The 12,452-nt window shown below is 55.9% G+C and overlaps 1 protein-coding gene across 1 annotated transcript; it reads left to right on the forward strand.

The window, feature by feature from the left end:
* Positions 1 to 6,580: 6,580 nt before the first annotated feature.
* AMBP (alpha-1-microglobulin/bikunin precursor) lies at positions 6,581 to 12,270 on the forward strand. The gene is made up of 10 exons (XM_008926063.3): positions 6,581 to 6,784; positions 7,368 to 7,510; positions 7,768 to 7,844; positions 8,291 to 8,404; positions 9,028 to 9,129; positions 9,709 to 9,746; positions 10,540 to 10,618; positions 10,707 to 10,874; positions 11,010 to 11,186; positions 12,130 to 12,270. Exons 1-10 carry the CDS (start codon positions 6,671 to 6,673, stop codon positions 12,159 to 12,161), a joined length of 1,044 nt encoding a protein of 347 aa, XP_008924311.1. The 5' UTR covers positions 6,581 to 6,670; the 3' UTR covers positions 12,162 to 12,270.
* The last annotated feature ends 182 nt before the right edge of the window (positions 12,271 to 12,452 follow it).

The raw sequence follows: 12,452 nt of genomic DNA on the forward strand, positions 1-12,452 counted from the left end.
AGAAGGGACAAAAAAAGCAGCCGCACGTGAGGGTGGAGGCTGCGACCCGGTGCGGCAGAGGAGGCATCTGTACGGCTGGGCAGCCCGAGCAGCGGACGGCTCGGGGACGGGGCGAGCACTGCGATGGCAACACGGTGGCATCGGCCCCCGGCACGCATGGGAAGAGTTCCCGGTGTGTTGGTGTGGAGGGGGTAGCCCCAGAGCCGGCGGCCAGGCAGAGGAAGGAGCTGTGCAGACAGACACGTGTAGGTAGATGGACGGGTGCCTGGGTGATGCTTCTGGCTGGAGACAGAGCGATCAGGCAGCTCAGAGCACACGCACCCACATGGGGCACCAGTGTCACACTGACACCCAACCCAAGGGTGCAAACACACCTCCCAGATGGACATACAGCTGTGCCACCTCCCCTTTGAGATGCTATTCCAAGTGCCACCCCAGTCAGGTGGATGGTTCCACCTCTGCGCCCATGCAGCCATCCCCAGGAATGTCCAGGAGAACACCTGTGCAGCCTCAGGGCTCTGGTGAACAGCTACCCCAGCTGCCCTCCCACTCTACCATCCATCCCTCCTGCTGCCCCATACAGCCAGATGTGGCTGAGCACCAGTCTTGAGGCACAGGCCACCATGGGCCATTGCCACCCCTCAGCAGCCCAGCAGTGCTGCAGCAGCAGGTTGGCAGCTTCCCTCCGGCTCTGAGGGGTGGTGAGTGCCAGGGGACATGCTGAGAGAGGACACAAGTGCCTGGGCCACAGATGGAGCCAGTCTCATCCTGCCTCCATCAGGGACACCTGTGCATCCTCCCCCAGGCCTCCTGTGAGCTTGGGGTGATTTATGCCTGTTGCGGCCCCCAGATTTGGGTAGCACTTCCCTCCCCAATCCAGCATTGTCTCTCTTTGCTCTGCCCTTCGCTGAACAGTCAACTGTTCTTGATGAAGAGCACCAGAGACGGGCTCCCAAACACTCTGTGATCCACGGAACACAAGGCAGCATCTTCTGAGGTTTCCCTGATAAACATGCAAACCCCTTGCAAGTCATAGGGTTGGGAGAGACCTTAAAGCTCATCTCATTCCACCCCCTTGCCATGGGCAGGGACACCTTCCACTAGCCCAGTGGTTGCTCCAAGCCCCATCCAACCTGGCCTTGGACACTTCCAGGGATGGGGCAGCTACAGCCACAGCTGGGCAACCTGTGCCAGGACCTCACCCCCCTCACAGGGAAGAACTTCTTCTCAATATCCCATCTAATCCTGCCCTCTGGCACTGGAAGCCATTCCCTGTGTCCTGTCCCTCCATCACTTGTCCCAAGTTCCTCTCCAGCTCTCCTGGAGCCCCTGTAGGCACTGGAAGGGGCTCTAAGGTCTCCCTGGAGCCTTCTCCAGGCTGACCAACCTGAAGTCTCTCAGCCTGTCACTTCACCTCACCTACCCTGATCCACCATTCCAGCCTACCCTCTTTGCTGGCACAGGGCTGGCAAGTCCAGAGCAAGGAGGTACAGGGAGTACCTGGCACACCAGCCAGTGTCTGAAGCAGGGGAGATGTCTCCTGAGCATGAACCAAGCCTCCAACAGGTCTCCTGACAAGTTCCAGCAGTGCTGCGGGGTGTTCACCCTCAACACAAGCCCAGAGACTTCTCTCTGCCATCACTGGGACGAGAAAACTTAAAAGCCTCAGGGTAGGAGCAGAGGCCCTAAGGTAAGGAGCACCCAGTGGGCAGAGGAGAGGAGGAGAAGGAGGAGGAGGAGGTGACAGGTTTGTGGAACATAAAAAGAACACACACTGCAGAGCACAAGCACCCCATGCTGTTCCTGGGCAGAGGGGTGGTGGGACACGAAGCCAGCCCATGCGCCTGCAGCCTCAGCTCCTTCCTGGCACCTGTTATTTTAAAGCCATAAGTGCTATTTCAAAACCATTAACCTGACCCTGATCAAATGCCAACAGACATTCCCTGGGCAGGCTCAACTGGGAGAATCATCACAGTGAGTTGTCTGGGACACAACCTGGGCCCTGGATGTTCAGAGGGTTTGGAGAGGGACATGAAGCAGAGAAGAAGGGTGTGAGCCCTGATGATGCCAGAGGTTGGCCCAGAGGCAAAGGCAGAACTGAAAACACTTCCACATCAGTGCTGAGAGCACAAGAGGCAATGGGAAGCTTGGCAGCAAGTGATAGCATTGGACACCAGGACAAAGAGACAAGGGATGGTAACCATTGAGGTACACTGATGCCCTGGGTACCAGCTTGGTAGGAGTGACAGAGGAGGGGGATGGTTAGGAGGGGGAGTGTATAGAGTGAATCACTGTAGGAAAAAGTAAGTGAAGACATTTTTGCAGGTGAAAATCCCAGGGTCTCCTAATAAAAATGTAAAATTCAGACTGCTCACTATGAGAACAGTAAGTTATCTGGAAACACTGAGAGCAGAGAAGGTGAGAGCTCAGTAAGTGGATCTGTGAGATCACTCCCCTCATGCACAGACCAGGTTTGTCAACACAAGATGCAGACATGGGCTGTGGGGACAGCCAATGAAGCCTCTGAGAGTGATGAAAGCTACAACCCACAAACTACAAGCCACAAAGGTGCTGATCTGGGCCAAATCTGGAGTGCTTGGGACAGGCTGAAGAGGTCTGGGGGAATGACCCCATAGCACTGCCTGGTTTAATGCTGCAGTGAGATGAGAGGGCCAGGTATATCCCCTAATAAATTCAGGAAAGGGAGCTATGTTGAAATGGGGCATATTATCTAAAATATCACAAAACTCAAGATCTTAAACATAATCTGAAGGGTGTTAAGTAGGGTGTGAAAACCTGAGTAAAACATATACCCCAACTCAAAAAGCAGCTTAGGTGGTTCCACAACCCTTTCCTGGTTCGTTGGGAGAGTTAACAAGTGACTGTGGAAAACACCAGCATTTCAGAAACAGAAAGCTTGTATAGGAGAGAATGGGAAAGTCCACAAAACACATCACTTCTGCTGGAAGTGTGAAAATGAAAAGCTCAAAACAGATGTGAAGAACACCCTGGAAAAGGTGCTATAGCTGGTTGAAGAACATTCTCGGGGGTGTCCTGTGGAAGGCCAGGAGTTGGACTCAATGATCCTTGTGGGTCCCATCCAACTCAAGACTTTCTGTGATGCCCTTAAACCCTCAAAGGCAGAAAGTCAACCAGGAGCTGAGGGATTCCCGGAGGGTAATGGGACCTTCAGGGAGATGAGGCCCCATGAAGAGCCTGTTGTCCAATGGTAGTGGGGACATCCCCTGGCCTGGCACATGTGCTGCAGCAGGTTGCTCAGAGGAGCTGGAAAATTTGAAGTAAATCTAGAGGAAGCCCCAGATGGACAGGACAAACTGCCCATCAGTGTGTCAGGTTGTGGAGCCTCCCTTCAGGAGGTACTCAAAACCCATCTGGATGCAGTCCTGAATGACTGCTCTAGGGAACCCCACTTGAGCATGGAGGTTGGACTGGATGTTCTCCAGTTGCCCCTTCCAGCCTGAACTGTGTTGTTTGCTCATGGTTTGCACATGGTGTTTGTTCATGTGTGAGAAGAACCTCCATGTAAAACAGCGGCAGTGCTGGCTGTGAGTGGGACCGCTCCTCACAGCTGGGCAGGGGCTGGTGGACAGGGAAGCTCTCAGCTGTGGAAATGGGGTGCTGGGAGCTAACAAATGAAAATTCTGATTACACAGCCTATATGGGACTGCTTAGCATGGGGCTGAACACAGACCTGAGGAGAAGCTGGCAAGGCTTCTGCAAAGAAGAACCCTGCCTCAAACACAGAGGATCCAGAGGATATTATCTCTCCGGACTCTCAGAAAGCTTCTGATGAGGCACCGCACTAAAGGCTATTAAAGGAAAAAACTTACTGTGGGAGCAGAAGAAAGGTTCTTCCATGAACTGAAGGGTGGTTGAAGGATCAGAAGCAACATGTAGAGGTCTTCAGGGTGGAAGATAGTCAGCAGTGGAGGCCCCAGGGACCAGCCCTGGGATCGGTTTTATATTTGACATTTTCATCCATGCCCAGGAGAAGGGAGTGAACAAGAAATCTTCAAGTTCAGGGGTGACACCAAGCCCTCTGGATGGCTGAAGGCTGTGCTGATGACAGGGAGTTCCAGAGGGACTTCACAAAACCAAAGGGCAAAGAGGGAGCATGTGAGCTTTGGTGTCAAGGAATGAAGGGGATGCTGGAAGGGAGAAGAGATTAGAGGGGCATCAACCTGGAGCTCGGGAAAGGTGGTAACTCAGGAGGAGGGCTGGGAGCCATCACTGACTGATGATTTCAGAGAACTGTTAATAGGAAGCACCAGCAGCAATAAAAATCACCAAAAAAGCTGTGTGATCAAGAAGGATGTTAGGAACAAGATGGAAAGTAGGAACAAGATGGAAAGTTGGTGACCCCTCAGGTTGCGCACTGTGTTCTGGGATCTCGAGAAGGAGACAGAGGAGTTGACTTTCTTTGGACCTGCTCTGCAATAACTAAGATGAGAGCAGACTAGAAAGACTGAGACTCCCCTGTTTGGAGAGGGGAAGACCCAGGGAGGCTAAATCATGAAGGTGAACAAGGTGAGCATGAAATTGCAGCATTTGAGCAATCCTTAGAATATGGAGAGCTTACACGTTTAAAGCAGTAAAAAATGTCAAACTTCTTTACATAGCAGGTTTGAAAGTCTAGGGCATGCTGCTGTGGAGGGAAAGGAGACAGGAAACACTGACAGGTTCAGGTAGGGACTGCCCCAGCTTGTGGACAACAAGTTCATAGCAGGAAACTGAAAGGACTGAGCAGGAATGTCTCCTCTGACCCATAATCCAGCTGGTGGGGAGTAGGAGAGGAGGAAGGTCAGGCCTGTGTGAATAAGTAGCATCTCCTTTTCCCACTGTTGGACATCAAGTCCTGGTGGTCCTCACCTCTGTAGGTGTGTGCCTGATGTGCCACCAGCCCCAGGGCTGGGTATGGAGCCTTGGGGCACCTGGTATCCCCTCAGGTTCTGCTGCCCCTCCTGTCCCTGTGCCAGCCCCATTGTGACCCCATGAAGCTACTGGGGCTGGAGCCTCTTGGTGCTGATGGGGTCAGGGGAAATTTGGTCTGCAGGAATTTTCTGGTGGTTTCTCCCTACCTTTGGTTTATGTCCAAATTGATCTGAAACAAAAGAATTTTCTGAACTTTTTAAACTTCCTGGCAGCTGCTCACACCCCACAGACTCCCTCCAGGACCCTGCTGCCCCATCTTCCTGCCAGAATAAACCACAGGAACATCCCTCCTTGAGCACCCAGATCTGTCTGTTCTATCTGCTTCTCCCTGGAGTTGTCAGGCATGGAACTACAAAGCCCAGGGTCCTGCCAGTGTAAAAAGTTACTCTCTCTCTCTTTTATAAGTCCCCTCGAAGTACAGCCTTCCCCGATGCCCATCTCTGCCCGGATCACAGGAAGGGCCACAGAGGGGGCACAGCGGGACCCTCCGCCCGCCCGGGGCTGCAGCGGGGCCGGAGTGGGGATGGCGGCGGGGCACAGCGAGAACGGGAGCGGGGCCGGGACCGGAGCGAGGCCGGGAATGGGAGCGGGGCTGTCGTTCCTTACCGCCGGCTGCCACCTAGCGCTGGAAGGGCCGAGGCAGAGGGGACCCCGAGCGGGACCCCGAGGAACGACCCCCGGCTCGGGGGCTGAAGCCCAGGGCTGCTGCTGCGCCCGGGATGCTCCTCCGGAGAGAGCAGATGGGATGGGATGAGGGTGGGCTACCAGAGGCGTCTGTGCCGCACGTCCACATCTCCCCCAGTCTCCTGGCACACCGCGGATGTGGCACGGAGACATGTGTGTAGAGAGGCCAGGCTGTCCCTGCCCGGAGCGCTGCCACCCCGCAGGCCCCGTGCCCAGGCACCAGTACCCGCTGGTCCTTATCCAAGGGCCCGTCAGTGACTGAGGGCGGACGGAGGGTGAAGGTCAGGCCGACTCCTGACGTGCTGTCGGCTCAGGCCCTTCTCCACAAATATTGGGGCTGTGGCCGTCTGGAGAGGAGCTCCTGCCCTTTGCTCTGTTTGCAGTTTCCCTCGGGCTGTTTGGTTTCAGTTAATCATCCCACGAAGGCAAACAGTGCTGGGAAAGATGGTGTGCCCAGTGCTTCCAGCTCCTCTAGGCCCAGGGACACTCAGCTGTGGGTTTGGGTGACACATAGCCGGATCCAGGATGCTGGGACTGCCTGGAAGGGGGTCCAGAAAGGGAGCAGACAACTCAGGCTCTGTTCCCTATAGACACTGGTCAGGATTAGGCAGCCTGAGGCGAGCCCTGGGGACCCTTCGGTTCTCTCCTTTGTGTGGGGTCAGGCTGGTCTGTTGGGGCTGGGGGTGTCATCAGGGCTCTTTGTAGGATGCCAGAGCAGGAATATGAATCCCAAGGTAGAATAAAGGGTCAGACAGCTCCTGGCTGCAGTAGGGGTGTAGAAACAGGGAAGGGTGAGGGTGCCCATCTCCCCTCCCACACCCCATAGCAGCTCCCTACAAATCCCCACCACCACCGAGGGCAGCGGTGATGCCCATCCGGGCTGTACACCCTCCCTCCCCCGGCAGCCCCCCCGCAGGCTGGCCGGCCCCGGTGGCCCTGGGCTGAAGGTCACACTGCTGCGCAGTTCGGACAGCACAGAGTCCAGGATCCCACCGACACACTGGGGCTCAGCAGCACTCTGAAGTCACCAGCCATGATTATTTGGAGGCTCCCTTCCCTCCTCCTCCTCTTTGTCGTGGCCAGCGGAACCCCCATCGGAGACCAGGATGAGGATATCCAAGTGCAGGAGAATTTTGAGGCTGAGCGGGTAATGGCAGCTTGTGGTCCCTTAGTTCTGGGGGCAAAAGGAATGGGGCAAACTTGATTTCATTTTCCTTCAGAGAGAAGGGCAATAATGCCTATGGGACAGGCATTGGCAGCGTGGCACTCCCTGGGTGCCAGTCAGAGGATGCCAGCCTTTGGGGTGGCCTCATCCTGGCAAACACCCAGGCAGGGTGTCTGCAGTCTAAACGCCAGTTCAGATGGTTCTCATGGGATATCTGTGGGATTTCTGTGGGATGCAGGCTCCCTGGGAGATTCCTCACAGCCAGCCCTGTCCCCTGCCAGGCTTCACATAGCCCCAAATGTGTGCCTGGGTCTGGGTTCCACTGGTACACATGGGGATGGCAGCCTGATGCCTCCAGCTTTGCCTGGTAGTCAGGGAACCCGGGAAAATCCTGCTCAGTGGTGATCTGCTTCCCAAGTCCTGAAGCAGCTCTGGCCTCTGCACCCTGCATCATCATCTTCCAGTTTCTCTCTGGGCCATGAATATTTCAGCTCTGCAGAAAACCAGGTGTCTCACGTGGGCAAAGAGCGCTCATGGTGGATACTTCCCTCGCTTCTCCCCACAGATGTACGGGAAGTGGTACGACATCGCCATTGGCACGACCTGCACGTGGATGAAGAACTACAAGGAGAAGTTCAGCATGGGCACATTGGTGCTGGGCCCTGGCCCCAGCACCGATCAGATCAGCACTGCCAGTACCAGGCTGCGGTATGGGGCATTGCTGGGGGTGTTGAGCTTCCTCCAGACCCACCCCACCCAGGCGTGCTGGGACAGGACACGAGGGGTTACTTGCTCTGTCTGGTAGCCCTGAGGAGGGAATGGATTGGGTGCAAACATCCAGTGCCTCAGGCAGGGCAATTTTGGGGGTCCTGTGCCATGGCCTTGGCGCCCAAGACATGATTTTCATGCTATAACCAGGGGAAATGATCACTCCAAGTAGCTGATTGTTTTCTTCCTCCCTCTAGGCAAGGTGACTGCACAAAAGTCTCGGGAGAGTACCAGAAAACCAGTACCCCCGGCAAATACACCTACTACAACCCCAGTGAGTTGGGCTGTGGCATGGCTGGGTGATGGGGAGAGCAGGGCTCAGAGGCCATTCCACAGTTTTGGTCATTTCTAGTTAAAGTCTGGAGTAAAAGTCAGGGGAAAGGGCTGTTTCAAAAATGTTCCCGCATAGGCAGAGGATGATGAGATGTTCTAGCAGGTCGCTCCTGTCTCCAGGGTCACAGGCTGGGGCAGGCTCCCACCAGCCACACTTCAGGAGCATTGGTGGCATTTCAGTTGTCTGCAGTCCTTGGTTTACAATTCCCTCAGCTGAGAGCCTGGTGAGCCTAAAGGAAGTCATGATTCTATGAATCTGCTTCCCAAAAATCATGTTTTCTTTAATTAGGTGCCTGATTTCAGGCTCTAGATCTGGCGCTGTCCTACACTGCTCCATCTCTCCCTGAGGGGCAGGAATGACATCTCCTGTGTCTCTGTCTCACCCAGAATGGGATGTGTCTATCCAGTCCTACGTGCTCCGCACCAATTATGAAGAATATGCTGTCATCCTGATGAAGAAGAAAAGCAGTTTTGGCCCAAGCACCACCCTGAAGCTGTATGGTACGTCTGACCATGGCTCTGGGTTGTGCCAGCACAGCTCAGAAACACCATGTAGGGGTCTCTCAGCTCCCTTGGCCTTGAGGGACTTGACCGTGGATTTTGGAAGTGGTGCCTTGGAACAGCTCATCTTTGGCAGGGCAGAGGTGGAGTCTCATGGCTCTGTTAAAGCCACATCAGGCAAAGAACATCCAAACCAGCATTGGGTTTGGGATGAAGGTGGTGATATTTGCTTGGAGGAAATCCAGGCCCTGAAGTGGTAGCAGATGCTGTTTTCCATGATTAAGAACCATTAAACCCACTTTGTCCAAGGCCTTAGTCAAGGCTGATTAGGAACAACAGGCTGCCCAAGGAAGTGATGGAATCTGGATGTGTTCTGGATGTCTCAGGATGTGTTCAAAAAACGTGTAGACGCGGTGCTTAGGGACGTGGTCTAGTGGTGGACCTGGCAGTGCTGGGTCAATGGTTGGACTCGATGATCTTTGATTCCCTGATTCTGTGTTGGCGAGGACCAGGAGGCTGGTATTGGACCTGCCTGCAGCCACCTGAGCTCTATGAGGCAGTGGCTGGTTGGGGACAGACCCCCTCCCACACCCACCCTGGTCACAGCCCATTCTCTTTCTCAGGGAGGAGTCCGGAGCTGAGGCAGGACCTCATTGAGTCTTTCCAGCAGCTGGCTCTGGAGATGGGCATTCCCATGGATTCCATCTTCATCCTGGCCAACAGAGGTAAGCTCCCACGGAGCATATGCCTCTCCTGTTACTGGAGCACTCCGGCTGCTCCTCCTTGGTTTGCCAGGCTGGGGAGATGGCGGATAGTCAGGAGGGAGGAAGGAGAGACAAGGGCTTTGGTAGCATGGGATGGAAAGGAAATAAGGCCATGCATCAGTCAGGATTGCACCAGCTTCTAGTCAAAGGGCTGTCAGATCAATGCACCCACATCACTGTGCTGGGACAAGGGCATGGGACACCCAGGGACACTCACAACTCGTCCCCGTGGCTGGGTGCTCCCAGCACCTGAGGGGCTCCTTGCTCAGCCTGGGGCTCAGAAGGGGCTGGCATGATGCAGGGGGATGTGGGGATTTCAGGGGGATGAGGGGGAGTGGGGGGATTTTAGGGAGATGCAGTGAGGTGTGGGGATTTTAAGGTGGTGCTTCTGTGAGAGGGAGGTGAAAAGCAGAAAGAGGGGAAGAAAACTGGGAGGGTGTCCCCTTCCCCGGGGTCCTGCATGGGCATGGCGCAGTACTTGGTGAGATGAGGACACCTCTCCTCTCACACTGCTGATCTTCTCTCCTGCATCTGGGCCAGGTGAATGTGTTCCTCAGGAGACTGGAAGTGCTCCCCAGGTGAGTGGCACAGCTGGGACCTCCTGAAGTGTATCAAAGCTGAGGACATTCCTCCCAAGCCAAACTCACTGGAGACCTGGTGTCCAGGGAGAGGCTCTGTGGGTAGGACATGTTGTTTGGGCAGCTGCTCCACTGACCACCCTGGGAGCTGCTCTTCCATCTCTGCTGATGGGCTTTGCCTGCAAGGATGGGGGCACAGGCAGGTGCAGGCTGCAGGGTGAGGGCCCTGGGGGCCAGGAGGGCACTAGGACTCATTTCCAAGAAGAAGGCAACAGCCTTTGCCTACTCTGATTTTTTTCTACGGCATGAAGGTTGCTGGTGTCTCCTTGCTCCTTGACTGCCTGTGAGTGTCCCAGCTGTAGGCCCCTTCTCCAGGAATGGGGAGGCTCAGCACCCCACTGGTCCTTCAGCAGCCATCAGTCAGCACCTCCCAGTCTCACAGGGTTGAGTTTTGAAAGATTTTCCAGAGGGGATGGGACTTTCACAGGAGAAACAACCCAGCTGACTTGAGAGCAGGTTACACACCATGGAGACACATCCCCAGCACAGGGCATGACTGGGGTACTTCAGTTGTCTTCATCCACAACTCATGATCATGGTTCCCACCCAGGATGAGCACAGGATCATGAGGTGTGGAGGGATCACAGCCTGCAGATCGAAGATCAGTGATCAAGATCAGTGCTGAGAGCACTGAGGGAGGGTTGGAGCCTCCATAGCTCCACTCCAGGGGCAATGGGGTGGGCAGCAGGGTCCTATAGGCTGATGGCAGCCCTGTGCTTCCTTCCTGGTGCAGAGGGCACGGAGAGCAGTCCTGCCCCCCGAGGAGGGCTCAGCTGCAGGACCCCTGCCCCCTTACATTGGCAACAAGGAAGGTAGGTCCCAGGGGAGGGGGGCTGCATCGGGACCCCACTGCCCTGCCCCTCGTCTGCCTGTGACAGCCCGGGCTGTGCTGCTCCGCAGACTCATGCCGGCTGGGCCGGGACCCCGGGCCCTGCAGCGGGATGCTCTCCCGCTTCTTCTACAACTCCTCCTCCATGGCCTGTGAAACCTTCCTCTACGGAGGCTGTCTGGGCAACGGCAACAACTTCTACTCAGAGAAGGAGTGCCTGCAGGCCTGCCGGACCGAGGGTGAGCAGCTGCCGGGACAGTCCTGGCCAGGCCAGGGCACGGGAGGTGGATCTCATCAGAGGAGATCTGAGCACGTGTCCCACATCCATGTGGGAGGTGTGGGGGCCCCGAACCTCACACAGCCCTGTCCCACAGCTGCCTGCAGGCTGCCCATCATGCCAGGTCCCTGCCAGGCACTGGTGATGCGCTGGGCCTTCGACGCCGCCCAGGGCAAGTGTATCACCTTCAGCTATGGGGGCTGCAAGGGCAACGGGAACCAGTTCTACTCGGAGAAGGAGTGCAAGGAGTACTGTGGGGCTCCTCCATTGGCAGGTACCCCCCTAACCCCCCACTGCCCATCCTTGTGCCAGGGAAGCCATGGCAGCAGCCTTACACCACCTCCTAGGTCTGCCTAGTGTGGGTGCAGGGCTGTCCTGGCTCTGGGATGGGTCTGTACTGGGTCTGGATGGGTCCAGGATGGGTCTATCATGGGCCTGGACTTTGTCGCAAGTCCACGATGGGGATGGGATGGTTTTGCACTGTGTTGGGAATATGGCCATTAACCCACAGACAGTATGGCACAGGAGGGCTGGACAGGCTGCAGATGTGCTGAAGCCATGACCGAACTTCAGAATGGCCTTGATGAAAGGGGGAAGGGCCCCAAGTAGGCTGAGGTGCAATGGGGAGCACAGGCAAAAGCCAAAAGACTGTGGGGCTCCCAGAGACCCTGACACCAAATAAGGATCAAACCAGGGTCCCTGTTAGGGATATATCTTCTGTGTGACACCTGCCAGACCCCCCAGCTCAGCACAGGGGGTTCCATCCTGAGCCTCCTCGGGAGGCACAATGGGCACCCCTCAGCCCTCGGGTGAAGTGACAAGTAGGTTGTCAGGAGCATGGCAGAGGAAATCTTCCCTCAGAGCGGGGGGACTGAGGGGTCTTTCAGCACACTCTACCCAGAGCAAGCCTGCTCCCAGCATGCAGGAGCTGGGGACCATCTGTGATCCTGGGGATGGGAGCTGGAGCCTGAGTAACATGTCTTAGGACAGAAACAATCTTTTATTATCCCTGTCAGCAATATGAAGTGCATTAATGCCACCATGGCAGGTCGTGGGACATAAGGTGACATCCCAGGATAGCATGGCTGTGTATGGAGGGTCTCCACTGCTGCCCCCCTTCACTGCTGGCAGGGACAAACGGGAAGCAGATCCATCACCGTCTGACCACAGGGCGAGGAGGGGTCTGTCCATCACCTGGTGTGTCTCTCTGTTTGCAGAGGATGAGGAGTTTCTGCACCTGTCAAACTGAGCAGGCGGAGGACAAGGGGCTGGCACCCAGCACTGGCATCCCACGGGACAGCACTGCCAGCTGCCAGCAGCACAGGAGATGCCTCCAGCAGTAAATGTCTCTAATGTGATCAAAGAGCCCCGTGTCCATTCTCGAGCTGGTGGGGAGCAGAGTAGGAGGGGCAGGGGATGCAGTGCAGATCCTCTCTGGCCTCCCTGGTGGGGTATCCCCACCTTTGTGGGGTTGCTGGGTGCTCCCACTGAGTCTCTGACCCTTCCTCAGCCTGCTGCCCCCTGCACACACAGGGCTGGG

Source organism: Manacus vitellinus, unplaced genomic scaffold (genome assembly GCF_001715985.3).
Source record: "Manacus vitellinus isolate BGI_N305 unplaced genomic scaffold, ASM171598v3 scaffold_27_pilon, whole genome shotgun sequence".
Classification (NCBI taxonomy): Eukaryota; Metazoa; Chordata; class Aves; order Passeriformes; family Pipridae; genus Manacus; species Manacus vitellinus.

Bases quoted from the DNA above. Each gene is read 5' to 3' on its own strand.
- AMBP (XM_008926063.3), top strand. From the start codon at position 6,671: ATGATTATTTGGAGGCTCCCTTCCCTCCTCCTCCTCTTTGTCGTGGCC. The intron at 9,747-10,539 runs GTGAGTGGCACA...TTCCTGGTGCAG, and splicing joins AGACTGGAAGTGCTCCCCAG to AGGGCACGGAGAGCAGTCCT. The intron at 10,875-11,009 runs GTGAGCAGCTGC...CCTGTCCCACAG, and splicing joins GCAGGCCTGCCGGACCGAGG to CTGCCTGCAGGCTGCCCATC.